The 14,162-nt window shown below is 35.0% G+C and overlaps 1 protein-coding gene across 2 annotated transcripts in view; it reads left to right on the plus strand.

The window, feature by feature from the left end:
- ADAMTS6 (ADAM metallopeptidase with thrombospondin type 1 motif 6) overlaps nucleotides 1–14,162 on the plus strand; it is a 125,905-nt gene that overhangs the window by 41,997 nt on the left and 69,746 nt on the right. For both annotated transcript variants that reach the window (XM_030467371.1, XM_008503445.2), the window contains exons 7-8: nucleotides 4,005–4,048; nucleotides 7,556–7,661. In XM_030467371.1, the coding sequence (XP_030323231.1) occupies nucleotides 4,005–4,048; nucleotides 7,556–7,661 (150 nt within the window). The remainder of the gene's footprint in view (nucleotides 1–4,004; nucleotides 4,049–7,555; nucleotides 7,662–14,162) is intronic.

Genomic DNA, 14,162 nt, shown 5'->3' on the forward strand with positions numbered 1-14,162 from the left:
AGGAAAAGCAGCTGAACTAGGTAATCTAATCCAGATGTTCTCAAATCTTGTTAACAACAACTATTAGTAGCTTTTAAAGAACAGCTTTTTATTAATTGTAGCTACTAGAATAAAATGCTTACCTTTTTATGCTTTTACCTTTTTTACCTTTTACCTTTTTATGGGGGTGTGATTGAGGCATCCTGATGCTTTCTAGCCTTCAGATCTGTGAATTTTTACTTTTTTACTATTATTCTTTCTCTTTTTTAAGACCTCTGTGTAAGCTTCATAGTTGCAGTAACATGCATCAAGCCCACAAGCTTAGAGGTTGCAGGGATCATGAAGGATACTCTCTCTGCAGTGTACAGCTAGACTGGAGAGAAGTCTGTCTTCCCCTGAGGTTTCTGAGGTGGACTATAGGTTGAATTAAGTTATCTGACAAGACTGAGCAGTGCTTAAAGTGTTTTCACTCATTTTTCTTACATAGTAAGTGTCCTTCTTATATGGTCAGGATTATACTAATCATCAGATTTGCAAAGGAAAGGGACTTTTCGGGAAGTTTGAGTGGCAGGTAACTGAGGCTTCTTCAAGAAAAAGTCCATAGCTTTTATCTACACTAACAAACTAAATGACCACATCAGTGACTTTTTTCATAAAATGAAGACCACTGTCAGAACTCTGTTCTCCAGAACAGACTAGCTTCATACGTTTTCTCTGTTCAAAGTTGTGTATGGCCACCTTCTGAACTTTTCCTTGGATTTGTTAAGATTAGGTGTTATTTATGGACCAAATCTTTGGGAGGCAGGCAGTGGTATAAACGTGTGTTTAGCATGGGGCATGCTCATATCCTGCCAAAAGAAGACTAGAAATTTTTCCTTTTTTAGGTACCCTTTGTCAAAGCTGTCAGTGACAGGTGCCCATCTGTATGTTTCCCACTTTGCCTGGTGCAGGTATTCAGGAGCCCTGTAGTTGTGCCCAGATGTCGCTCACCTCTTCTCTGTCAGCCTCATCAAATGACTTCTGATCCATTCAGGGTGGGAATGGACATGTAATCAACAGTCTTGTCTTATAACTCTATCCACATTCCACTTCTTCATCCTGGTCACATTTTGGTGACTTACACACTGACTGAGTTAGGAGGAATAAGATCTTCTCTTCAAACTTGGGCAAGGGATATATGCTTTGCTGTCTCAAAATGATCAGGGTACCATTTTATCCTGAGGTTTTTTGCAACCCTCATATCTCTATTCTTACATTAACATTTTGTGTGGTAACCCTCTTATGCTTTCTGTCAATGAATCAAGAAGAAAATATATTCACATCTTGCAAGCAGCCTTTTTGCATAACTCTTGTGATTGTTACTATGATTTTTGATGGCTGGTTGAGAGAATTGTTGGCATGAGAATTTACCTTTTGGTTGTCTTTGAATCCTGAAGTATTTACTAACATGTTGGTGACAGCTGTGACCCATCTTCACCTTTGTGGTATCTTGTTTTTGTTTTTGTTTTTTTTTTTTTTTGGTTGGTTTGTTTGAGTTTGGTTTTTTAAAAGAAACAATTAGACTTATCTAGTCTCCTGGGTAATTTGGATGATTTGTCATTTCAGGGATTTCTTCCCTTGAAGCTACCATATGGCAAGTATTGACTCTGTAGTCTGCATCTGTGTGTTGATTCCTTGGAAATTCAAAATAAAGTTAGCTGAAGTAGTGTCAAAACAGAAAAAAAGGCAAGTTAGGCTGATTTCTTTAAATCCTGTACAGAATCAAATTATGGAATTGAGCAGTTTGGTGTATAAAAATGATAAGAGATTTCAAACAAGTTACAAGCAGAAACCATTTATATGAAACGAAAAAAATTAAAACAAAATGGAGCTGGAAGATGATGTAGGTAAAGTCACTCCCTGGATATTGAAAACTTAAGTTATTTTGTTTTGTTTTTAAACTGAGGCATCAGAGAGTGTATGGAGTGCTCTTTACAGGAAATTAATTATTGCCTATAAATTTTGAAATGCTAATGAACCCATAATTGGAATACTGGCTGTGTTCTTGCAAGAATAATGCAGTGTATCAGATAAGAACATTGTTTTCTTTAGTTTTATTATCTGGTTCAAGTTTCATTATCAACATTTTCTTCCAAATGCGCTAGCCTAGGCATAATGAAGAATACTTGCTACCTGGTGTGAACAAAAGGATACCATTTTGTTTTTCAGAAATATAATATGAACATGGGATTTAATTCATAGCGTTTTGTCTATCACGGTTTCTTGTGAAACTGTAATGAAGGTGAAGAGTAATTTCACATTCATACCTGTATGACAGTAAACAGATTCAGACCATAAGGGCGAATTTTAAGCTCTGATGAATCAATAACAAGATTTTACTTGATAGTAATAGATGTGGTTTTCTTCTTGATCATCCATTTTATCTGAAGATGTGGACTGTTAGTTTTCTTCCTACTGGCACTGGGTAATAAAAAATATCAGAAGACCTACTGGCACAGACTTCCTTGTGTTTAATTTCTAAACTGTATTTTAAAGAACTGGAGCAAGTTTGGGTTTTCTCACTAAGTAAGCCTAAGTCCTGTCTGTTTTCTTTGAGGAATACATTTTCATCAATTGGATTAACTTCAGATTCTCTCCAGAACAGAGAAATAAGAAGTTTCTGTCCATAACTCTGCCTAAATTCCAACACATTTTCTATAAGAATGCTGGTTTTTTTGCCTCCTCTGCTTCAAATGGCAAACGGAATATCACTGAGTTTGGACCACCTTGATGAGATCAGTACTTATGAACATATGTGTTCAAAATTAGACCCCATCCCACTAACTGGTCCACACTCAGTACCTTTAAAAGTCACAGGAATTTCAGTTGGTCACAGCAGTCTACATGGTTAGAGAATTTACTGGGGTTGTTCCAAATCCTAAGCTTTGTTATTTTGTCCATGGGTTTGGCTGGCAGGCTGACCTTAACTCTTTTGGCTCTGAATTGTATACATCTCAATATCAGTCTCATATGGGATAACATTCCTTAAATTATTTTTAATGGAAATTTATGGTGGTCTGACATTAGTAACTAAAAATTAAAATGTAATCTGAAGAGATGGTATCTTTTCATCTTCGTTTTCAGTCACCATTTTTACTCACCATTCAAAAGAATAGAAATTACTATGGTACATATTGCCAGGAAATCTGTATAAATCCTTAAAGCAAAGGTGTTGCAGTAGTGTTGTCATATTACTAGCTGTATCAAAGGATTGCATATTCAAATTATGGAGTAATGTGTACCTTGACTGCTGCTATTATTGCCTGTGCTGCTGAAAACATTTTAATTTCATTTTCAGTTCCAGATATTTCTATGTTAACTACAGAAAACAGCATTTGGCTTCTGTGTTTGAAAGACTGTATCTGAAGTGATGAAAATTTGCCTTTAAGGATGTAATTTAGCTTTCTGTAAAAATGTTTTTCATTTTAGTTTGTTTAGTGTACTCTTGAGACAAAGAATCACTGGAATATAATGAGAAGGGAACTATAATGGCAGTCCGTAAGATATTTAGTATGGTTGTTGCTATAATAATTGAGACCTGTGGTTTTAAATTATAATCAAAGTTTAAATAGTGGGAGTTACAGTTAATACTGCTTAGCTGATAAGCATGAGACTGTAAGAGGTTTCCAATTATGTTAAAAAAATAAGAGTGTTTTGAATCAGTAGCAGTCTACAGATATGCTGCTATTACTCATAACAGCATGGTAGACTGCTTTACGGAGCCCGTGATTACAAAGATCCACTTTAACCTTTTTTTTCTTACTGGCAGGTGTCCCACTGGCTTGAGGCCAGCGGCTGTGAGTGTGCTGCAGCTTTTGTGGTTTACACCAGAGTGTAGAAAATGCCGACACCAGCTGGCTGCACATAACTAAGCTGATTGCGGTCTGACAGCTTGAACTGTGATACAGATATGTGATAAATATACAAAATATTTCACAAATTTGACTCTTTGACATAGTTTATCTACTTCTTTTTCTCCTTAACAGATACGATATCTGCACTTATAAAAACAAGCCGTGTGGAACACTGGGTAAGATAATAAAGAGAAATTTCAGCTTGTAATTCCCTTGTTCTTGCTTGATACTCAGCCATCGGTTGACTGATAAGATCTTTTTAAATCTGTAATTTCAAAATTTTGCAGCTTTACAAACTTGAACAATGAAAGGTAACCTAGGTGGGTTTCAGCTTTGAAAGCTAGGTGGCTTTCATTTTGATTGCTGGAAGTTAGCAGATGACTTAAACTTATTTCTTACAGGAGAGAACTTGCCGTTTATTTTAATTTAACCTGTCTCCATGATGTAGTTGAAATAATACGAGTAAAACACTTCAGGAACATCAGAAACCAAACCTAACATCTATTAAAAAATCTTACAAAAGAAGTAGGCTTTCAGGCTTATAGTAGCTTAAAGTTATCCACAGGGAGGACAGCTTTAGATTGTTCCTTTCATACACTTAGAGGAAAAATATCATGGTGATATAAATTACTCCAACATTAAAACTCCTTAAAAGAGTGTTTTAACAATGGAGAAGTACATACAGCAACCTTGGGTGCAGGCTACACAGCTGTTGTTCTCTCCAAACCTAAATTTGCCACTAAAAGTTACTAACTGAAGTATATTTTTTACTTTTAATAGTGCTTTAATATATGAAATAAATACTATTCAAAGATTCCTGGAACATTTTTAAATTTCTTTTTTCAGTTTACATCCTTTTATAAGCCTCTTTCTCAGAAGTACTTAAAGGATGTATTTCTAATTTTGTGAGTTTAGATTATTAATACTTCTTAGAGCTCATTTTTGCTTTTTCTTTCCCTGTATTACTTTATGATTTAATAGCCTTAATGTTAGAAATATTAAAATTGATATTACAATTTTAATTTATACTATATATTAATAAATCCCTCAGTATTAGTTTTCTAAAAGTCCTGCCCAAGTCAGCACAATATTTCTGGCATAGGCATGTAGTTTATATGGGGAGAAGAACCAGAATTTCTCTTGCTCTAAATATAAAGAACATCCACATAGTAAATGATGCTCATGAATTTCTACATGAAACTGATTCTCTTTGACATCTCTGTGAAGGAGAAAAAACTGACATGATTGTCAGTGCTGATGTCACAGAATTGTCTTTGCAAGTGCTAAAAGAAGAAAGTTTGAAAGAGTGTGTACTCATGTACAAACTATGATATTTTCACTTGGTATTTTTAACACAGATCATTAGTGTAGTCGTTCTTACTGTATTAGAGTTTGGCATAAAGGCAAATTTTGCTTCACTTAAATCCAACTTAACAGAGGATAGACTTTGGCAAGTGTTTTATTAAACAAAAGGCTTAAATTTTTTTAGGTTTTTTTTTTTTTTTTAATCACATATGGTATTGGTTCCAACTTAGGACTTAGAGGCATAGGTATAGATTCCAACTTATAGGACTCTTGGCAACACAACCATGACAATTTATTTGCATTATAGGCATTGAATTGGAAAAGAGACAAGGCCCTGTGGCCTTTTTTGCAAGACATTTAATACGTTTAAATACCACTGACCTCCAGTAACTAAAGTCAAGCATGCTTTTTAAGGGGTTTGTGAACAAAAGTCTCAAAGAGGTCTCAAAAGAGTAAGAGAAACCTTAATCACTGATATTCTGTGAAGAAACAGAGGTAAAGGATTTTGTGGGTCATAGACCCTGCTATTCTGGCTTCCTAAAACTTCCATCTTGCATGGAACCTGTCAGAAAAGATAATCATCTTTGCAGCATACCTATGCATCCAGTGAAGGACAACTCCTTTCTCCAGTCTGAGATATAGACAGTTCTTGACTTGAGCTGGGCCAAGCATGTTATGAAATTAATTGATTATTCTTGTCCTGTATGTCACTGAAGCAAGTGCTTAGTTATAAGATCTGAAAACAGAGATTATTTCATTGCTCAAATATAGTGGACTTTGCAGGGTAGCATGAGAGCTGATATATAAGTGTTGCCGTGTTGTCTTCAGAATGTCCTACTCAGTTACTTAGTCAGAATAGCACAGGTGAACTGTGACTATTGTGTTTTTTATAGGCTGCCCATTGCAAAAAATATACAGATTTTCCTTCTTGGGGAGTCCCTTTTCTGCAGGTGTTTGATCCCATCCTCAGTGGCTGTGTCTACACTAGTGATTTGTTTATAGCATTGGTACTGTTTTGGCTCAGATTCTGCAGACATACATTATTGCCTTTTGGCCATGTCAGTCTGTTTATCAGAGTAGTTTTGGTTTGTGCAAGCTAGATCTGTTTTGGAGAAAACTAAGTCAGAAGACATACTCCCCAAATGCTCCTGTAGGAGATATTAAGGTCAAAATCACTACATGGACTGTATTCTCATCCCTTAATGCTTTTTCCCTTTAGAAAGCTTTGAACCATATGTGTAGTGAGTATGTTCAGCCTAAGGTATTAAGCTAGTCCTTAGTACGGTGCCCACCCTGCATAGAAAGGTCTATGATGAGCCTAAATATGAACCCTGGAGTCTGCTGACTAACTCCTCCTGCTCCAAATTATTTCCTAATGTGGACTGAGGCAAGAAGAAGCACTTGTCATCTTACTACTTGTTTACTGTTAGTCCAAACAGAATGATTGGAAATATCTGCTTATATTAAGAGTATGATTTCTATCTTCCCCCCTCCCTACCCCATTCCTCCATTCCTTAACCAAAGTTACACTTTTTCTAGTAATTTTTTGTTGTTGTTGTGCAGTTATGTGAGCAGGTAAGTTCCTTAAAGAAAACATTACTGCTCCATCAGGTAAGAAGCTCTAGGGAGGAGTACATTTAATGACTATGATGTTTAGAGTTCTCTCCAGTGGCACTAAATCGTGACTACAGTATGTTGTGTGATAATCTGTTACTGAAGAATATGTAGGATACAGAGGAGCTATATTGTGTAAATGCCTGTGGCTTTTACTCTTTAAAGAAAGTTTGTAATAGTACTTGTAATACAAAAAGGTTTTAATTCCAGAAGATGATGGGTGATAAATACAGAAAAGTTCCATGGTTAAATGAATGCTTGTTATTAACATGTCTCCTTCACTGATGCATTCGGTTTTGTGTTTTTAGATTTTTTTAACATATCTTGTGGGGCTTTTCAGAGCTAAAAAAGTTGCTTGTATGTTTTTATGAACCCACTAAACTTAAACAGATTTCTTTAGAAAAATAATGTGGATACATTTTGCTTTCTTCAGGCTCAAGAATGTTAAAATAGAAATGCTTTCTTAAATTCCCTCTCCTGGCTCAAGTTACTAGGTGGTCCCAAGTTACCAGAAGTAAAATTTATAAATCTAACCCCTAGTCTAGACATTTTCCAGCTCTGACTGCAGTTCAAAAAATATTAATGTCTAGCCGGCAAAGTGAAATTCCCCCCAGTGATTTTGCAAACGACTAGAAAGTTAACCTTTTGCCAACTGCTCCTTCTGTGCATAGAGGTTATTAAAAAGAATCCAGGCATTTATAACTAGGGCTTTTAAGACTGAAACACCTTGGCATGACCCTTTGTGTCTCCTTCTGTTTATTCAGGCTTGGCCTCTGTGGCTGGAATGTGTGAGCCTGAAAGGAGCTGCAGCATTAATGAAGACATTGGCCTAGGTTCAGCTTTTACCATTGCACATGAGATTGGTCACAAGTGAGTGAGTTTAAAAAAAGAGTATGTTTTAATGTATCACCTTTTTAATATTAGTTTAATGATAGATTTTTTTTTTCCTGTGTGGCTGTACCATTACTATTCTGGTGCTTCATATTTCTGTACATGGTATTCATGAGTGGCAGTACATTTTATTTAGTATATATTACCAAAGGTTTTAATTTTAGGACTGAAAACTCATTGTTTACCCTCTGATTTCATATCCCAGTTAAATCTGTGCTTTTGAGATTTGGCTCACAACCTTCCTACTCGGTTTCATATTTTTAAAGATTTGGATTTGAACATTTTCTTCCCCTCCCCTCCCCTCTTTACATTTGTCTACCTTTCTTTATGATCCAAAAGCAGTTAAAAGGTACTTTTTTTGCTTTTTGCTATTTTGTTATAAATATAATTCAAACTGTTTTCATTAAAGCATTGATTCTCTTTTCAATATTCATACTGTTTTAGTCATCTTCACTCAAGCTTGAAGTATATAAAACAACTTTTGTACCAATTGTATATTTAAGCATCAGCATATAATTGTAAAGAGGATTATATTATGAGACGGATAAAATCTGAGTAGAGGTTTATCTAGATGTATTTCAGGTCTTCAAAAGATGGCATTGTTAGTATATGGTGGTAAGTAAGAAGACTAAGCACCTTGTAGTATCAAGGGGTTTCATTCTTGGTTTACATGGGTTGGGCAATGTTATGGATGACATGTTTTTACAGTCATTACCTGATGCAACTGTTAGAAGTTCCAGTACTGACTGAAATGGAAGCTGTCAATCTGCTCATAATAAAAATGAGTTGGAAGTAAACAGTTATTTCCAACCCAGCTACCATGTGAGATAATAACTGAGCAAGTATGTTCTCATTTATATTATTGTGAAAAAAACACAGTAGCTGTACTGAAGTACATTAATTTTAGAATCCAAAAGCAATTGTGTAAGATCTGAATGGAAACTATTAAAGAGAAAAATATTACAGCAATAGTATATGTCCTGTGACCTCAGGAATTTTTAAAACCATCTGTATTTTCTGTATTCCATATCTCTTGGCGTCTTATGGGTAAGGTCTTCTAAAATTCAGAAATCTCATCTCGTTGAGGCTTTCACCTCATTCTGTAGGTGGCATGAAATGTCAAATGCTGGATTGAAAAGAAAGTATAAATCATATTCCTTTAGCATTTAACCAGTGCTCCATGCCTAAAGAAAGTTGCACTGGAAGCCTGCAATGAAAAATGAGCATGCCATGTAGATACGTTCAGGAAAAGCCAGATAGAACATATGGGCAAAAAATCCTCAGCATTTCTCATGTTTTGTCCTACCCACGTCACCTCCCATTCACGTCCAGTGTGACTGAATTTACGACTAGAAGAAGGAAGCTGTTAGTTCTTCTAACTTCCTCCTTCCTGGCACCTATTGGAAGGCACTTTCATGTATGAGTAATGTAATGATTTCAGGGAGACTTGTAAACTTGTTTTGTAAACATGCAAACATCATGGCTGTAGCATGGTGGTTAGTTTTCTCTTCAGATGTACTTTGCAAATATGAAGTTGATTTGTCAAATGAAAAATGGAAGCATTTAAGGGTCATGTGAATAGGTAACATGAGAAAAAAGCACTATATTAAATTTGAAGGGAGCATTGTACTTTGTGTTTTTATTAATTAGGTAGTTGCCATACAGAAGTTTTAAGAAAATGTTGAACTGAGGAATAGAATTCTCTTGTGATTAAAGGATTTATGGAAGACATGTTTTGATAATGACATGTAATATAATGATAATATATATAATTAAAATGTTATATCGATTATAATGTGTAATTGATAATATATATAATAATAATGTAATGATAATATATATATTTTTAGACATTATCTAAAGTTTCTACTAATTGTATTTTAAGACTCCCTGATGGAAGTATGGCTTAATTTGTTGTTAGTTTCTAGTAATTTATTAAACTATAGAGTGATGAGAAATCATCACAGAGTATTAAATTTAACTAATTTACCCGTGTATCAGTCCAAGTAACTTCAGCTTCATTGAAGAATGTTATTCAGAAAAGCACTTAGTCTTGAAGACTTAGAGACTCGAGAGTCTAAGTGTGATTGTTACGGTCAGTCATGCTTCTTGTTAAATATTTTAAAGCATTTTTGAACAGGTTTTTTGCTTCTGTTCCACCACTTGTACTTTTCCTATGTGTATAACCAACTTTTGGTGCAGATAAGCTCTGTGCAGCTGAGACTCATAACCGGCTCTTTTTATTGAAGAGGACAGTACACTGTGATTAAGTGTATTTCTTGAGGGCATGAAGAATGGTGTTACTAGCAGTTTTATAGTAGTTTCTCCCTGTGCATGCTTCTAAGAACAGCCTTGTATTACTCTTAATACTTCCATGAATCAGATAATATTCTGAGTGGGTCTTTTAGCTTTCAACATATTGTCTCTAGAAATTTGATTTATGATGTTTGACTTACAGAATGCTTACTTTTCTACCGTTATGTGTTTCAAGATGAAGAAATACTTAAGATTCCTGGCAAGCAAAAATCAGAACCAGTGATTTCCCGTGGCAGGAGTGAGAACTGAATGTGTATCCCCTGCATTGTCAAGCAAAGTTTGAATTCTTCTCCTTAGTGAGGAAAGAAACTATTTGCAGTCTTAGATATACTGTTGTGCTCAGACAGGTTGTAAGATTTAAGATCCAGTCTCGTTTTCTCTTTCCCTACCAGCTGAGCAGGGTGGCTTTTTACTCCATGCTTTTTAATTTGGATGCTTTCTAAAATACCTACGTTGTTCCCTGCATGCTAAACAGGATGCTTGGTTGAACTGATCTGGAATTCCAGGTTCCATTTTGCTAAAAAAAGGCATTGTGTCATCCATTGTTGCGGTCAGTTGAGATCTGGGAATTAATAACAAAATCCAGGAACTAAATAACAAAAGGAAAAAAAGAAGAAGATGAAAGGGGGGAAAAAAGAAAGGAAACATCAAAATATATGATAGTTGACTGTGTTTAGAACAGAGAGCTTCCCATGGAATTTGGAGTAAGAAAAGAATTTACTAACAACAGATTAGCTATTTAACTAATAGCTAAATTACTGTACAGGAGCAGGGAGGAAAGGCTAATGGCTCAAGTAATTTCTGAGAAGTCAGAGTTGTCTTGACTTACAGCAGATGTAATGAAGTGAAATTTAGAGGAATTTCACAGTCGTACCTTGATAAAAGAAGGTTTAAGATAATAAGATTATAGTCTAATTGAGTCAACTGGCTTCAGGATAAAGAACCACCAGTATTTTCAACCATGTATTTATTTCTGGATTAGTTCACAGAGCTCAAATGTGTTTAAATTTTAGTACTTCTTTAGTCTGTATGCAAAGTAGATAAATAGCATAAATACCACTTCTAGCATATGAGAAATTTTGTCTTCAGTGCTAGAGTAAACATTTCTAATCCAGGAAATCCTAGAGGTGCTTTCAGTACCTTGTTGTCTTTTCCTCATTCTTCAGTGATCAGTGAGCTTCACATTTGATCAGTCAGACCTCAGCTGTGCTGTAGAACATGAGGGGAGTGAGATGTTTCTGTCAGAGAAATGCATATCTTACATTATTAGAATGAGAAGACTCCAATCTGAGGTAACTGGGACTTGTATACCAGATTTAAAAATAGCTTCTAAACTTAGCTGAAAAACAACTGGGATCAGTCGAACTAACACCACCTCCTGTCAGCTTTTACATGAAGATAGCTCCAGTTGATATTGTCATTGTGGTTTTTATTACAATGATGATGATGTCTCCCATCATCAGCTATAGCAGAGCTGACATAGGGTCTCAAATTTCCTCTGCATGAACACCTCAACATGAGTCTGAGCAAGTTACAACATGGGTTTGCTAGGTGCCTGGAGTCCTGCTAGGTGCCTAGGATTGACTGAGACTGCTGCCTTAGATTAGTAACTTATTTAGTTAAAAAAATGAAACGAAATAAAACGTGCAGTTTTTGACTCTGCACTCTTGGAAGATCATACATAATCATATTCTTGTCCTCGTGAGGCCCCAGTCCCTGCCTTTTTTTTAAAGGAACATGGTTTTATGACTGCCCTTGTAATATTGCATCTTCTAAAAAAAAAAATTGTTACTGGGACTTCAATTTTCATGGTGTTTTGTGCTTATAAAATGAAATTCCATTACATAAGGCTAGAAAAAAAAAGGCTTCTGTGGTATGTTTGTATTTACCATAAGAAAAAATGCTTGTGTCTAAACATCTGTATAATATTACTTGAAGTTTAGAACTTGCAATACTAAAGTAATTTGTCTAACATTAAAGTAGTCAAATTAAGGAAAGGAAATGTAATGTAATAATGAAATGAATAATGCTGCACAGATCTTAACAGAAGTATAAGAAGAATGGAGGTGAAGAGGAAGGTTGTCATAACCTTCAAGGCATTATGAATTTCCAGAGGAAATCTGAGCTCAGAAGTTTGCTTCCTGAGTAGAGCCAATATTTTCTGGTTTGACCTGCAGTGTGAAGAAACCAGATGCTTTTGTATTCTGGCTTTCTGTAGCATGTAAAAGTTACATTATGCTACTCCGCTAGTGTGAGAGCTGGATAGCTGGGGCAGTGTATACCATAACAAGATGTCTATGCTTTTCATTTTCTAATATTCCCATAGAAGACTGTTATTTCTTGACAAGAAATTTCAGGATTCTGAATAGGCTGCACTTTTTTTTTTTTTTTTCCAAACTGGAATTTGCTGTGCTTTAAGGCTTCATATGTTATTTAATGCTAAGTTATGCTAATGTATAAAAGTTGAATTTCATGGAGTGTGAAGAATGTTACAATAAAAGTGTGCTAAAATTATTTTTCATTTCATGGCAGGTATGCTTCTTTTAAAGGTACCTTTATTCAATTAATTTGTTTCCCAAGTTTTCAGGGTAGTGATATTTCACCAAAATAAAAGTTTTAAATTCAACATTACTTCAGAATAAAGAATTAGGGATGCTCCAAGCTGTATAATGCTCACAAAATGCAGGAAATCATCAGTTATGGTTGAAATCTACAATAAAACATGGAAATAGAAAGTGAAGCAACTAATTACCTTGATTCCTCCCTTTAGGGTTACAATGTGACATTCAGGTAGTTTCAATAAATGCTATCCATGTTCGTGATCCTAAATTAAAATAAAATTATTTTTTCAAAATCATATTTTCAATCCTTTTTTTCCTTTATTTGTAATGTCATTTAAGAATGAGTAGTAATTTGCATGCTATTTTGAAGCCATAGCCAACACTTCTAAAGCATTGCCTAGAAATATATGGAGGGCGACTAAGAGAACTTTCTCTTATGACATGTTAAGGGGGACACCTTTAAAAAAGTAAAGAAAAAGTGCTGACCTCTGTTACTATATATCTTATGAAGATTATATGTTCTCAGAAATTCAACAGCTTATCAGTTGACAAATATTTCACTACTAGTAGACGTGAAGAGCATCACCATGTATATCCACATATAAATCGTGGTTTGTTACATGTAGGTCATACCCCTGATATTGTAGGGGAAAAAAATATTTTATTCTTTAATAGTAGAATTCATACACTTTTTGTTGGACAAAATAATGGTGAAATATGCAAGTTCTCCCTTTCTTCCTTCCTTGTTCACATTCTAATGTCACTCAGAAAAGGCAATTTAAAGAATGTTAACATTTACACATACAGGGAAGCTGACAGGTTTGGGTTTTTTTGAGTGTAGGCTGTAAATATACATTTCAAGCTATATAAAAAGATATATAGATTTAAAATACACCACTTTAATAATTTTAAGTATAATCTACTACAAAAAATTAATCCAAAGTATATGAAAAACTTGGTATTTATTAAAATAAACTGTCAGTTTTTACAGACAAGTTATATTTAGCTCCTGAGGTCCTGTAACTAATAGAAGAGTACTTGTTCCAGTATTCTTGCCATCTTCTCACTGTAGTAGAAATTTACTGTTATTTTTTTTAAAGTATTCCTCAGTGGTCACTTTGTGACCTTTCCCTGCCCTTTACTTCATTCTCTGTAGCTGTTGTGAGACTAGTGTTTCTAACATGTTGAGGAACTGGAGGAAGTTCTAGCAATGTACCTGGGTCAAGCTACTTAGCTTGAAAATTACCCATTTCACTCTTAGTATGTCTGCTTATTTTGTGTCTCCAAGTGCAAGTGGTTAGTGTAATAAGACTTCATCAGGCTAAAATTTCTTGTCTCTCCTAGATAGAAAGTTTAATTTTTCATTCATAACATGTAGTTAATGCAGCTGTAAATCAGCCTCAGATGGACAAGTGCTTTTTACAGTATTTCTCTTGCTTGTGTTCCTGTAACTTTTTTGCATCACAAATGAACTGAGTTTCTCTGACTCTGGTACGCTTCTTCCTGGTGCTGTTAAACAAGTGGCAAAGGAACTTAGGAGTCACTGCTTTAAAAGACTAAGGTCAAAATAATGTAACTTGCAACTCTGTAAGTGACTGAAAAA

Source organism: Calypte anna, chromosome Z, assembly GCF_003957555.1.
Source record: "Calypte anna isolate BGI_N300 chromosome Z, bCalAnn1_v1.p, whole genome shotgun sequence".
Lineage (NCBI taxonomy): Eukaryota > Metazoa > Chordata > Aves > Apodiformes > Trochilidae > Calypte > Calypte anna.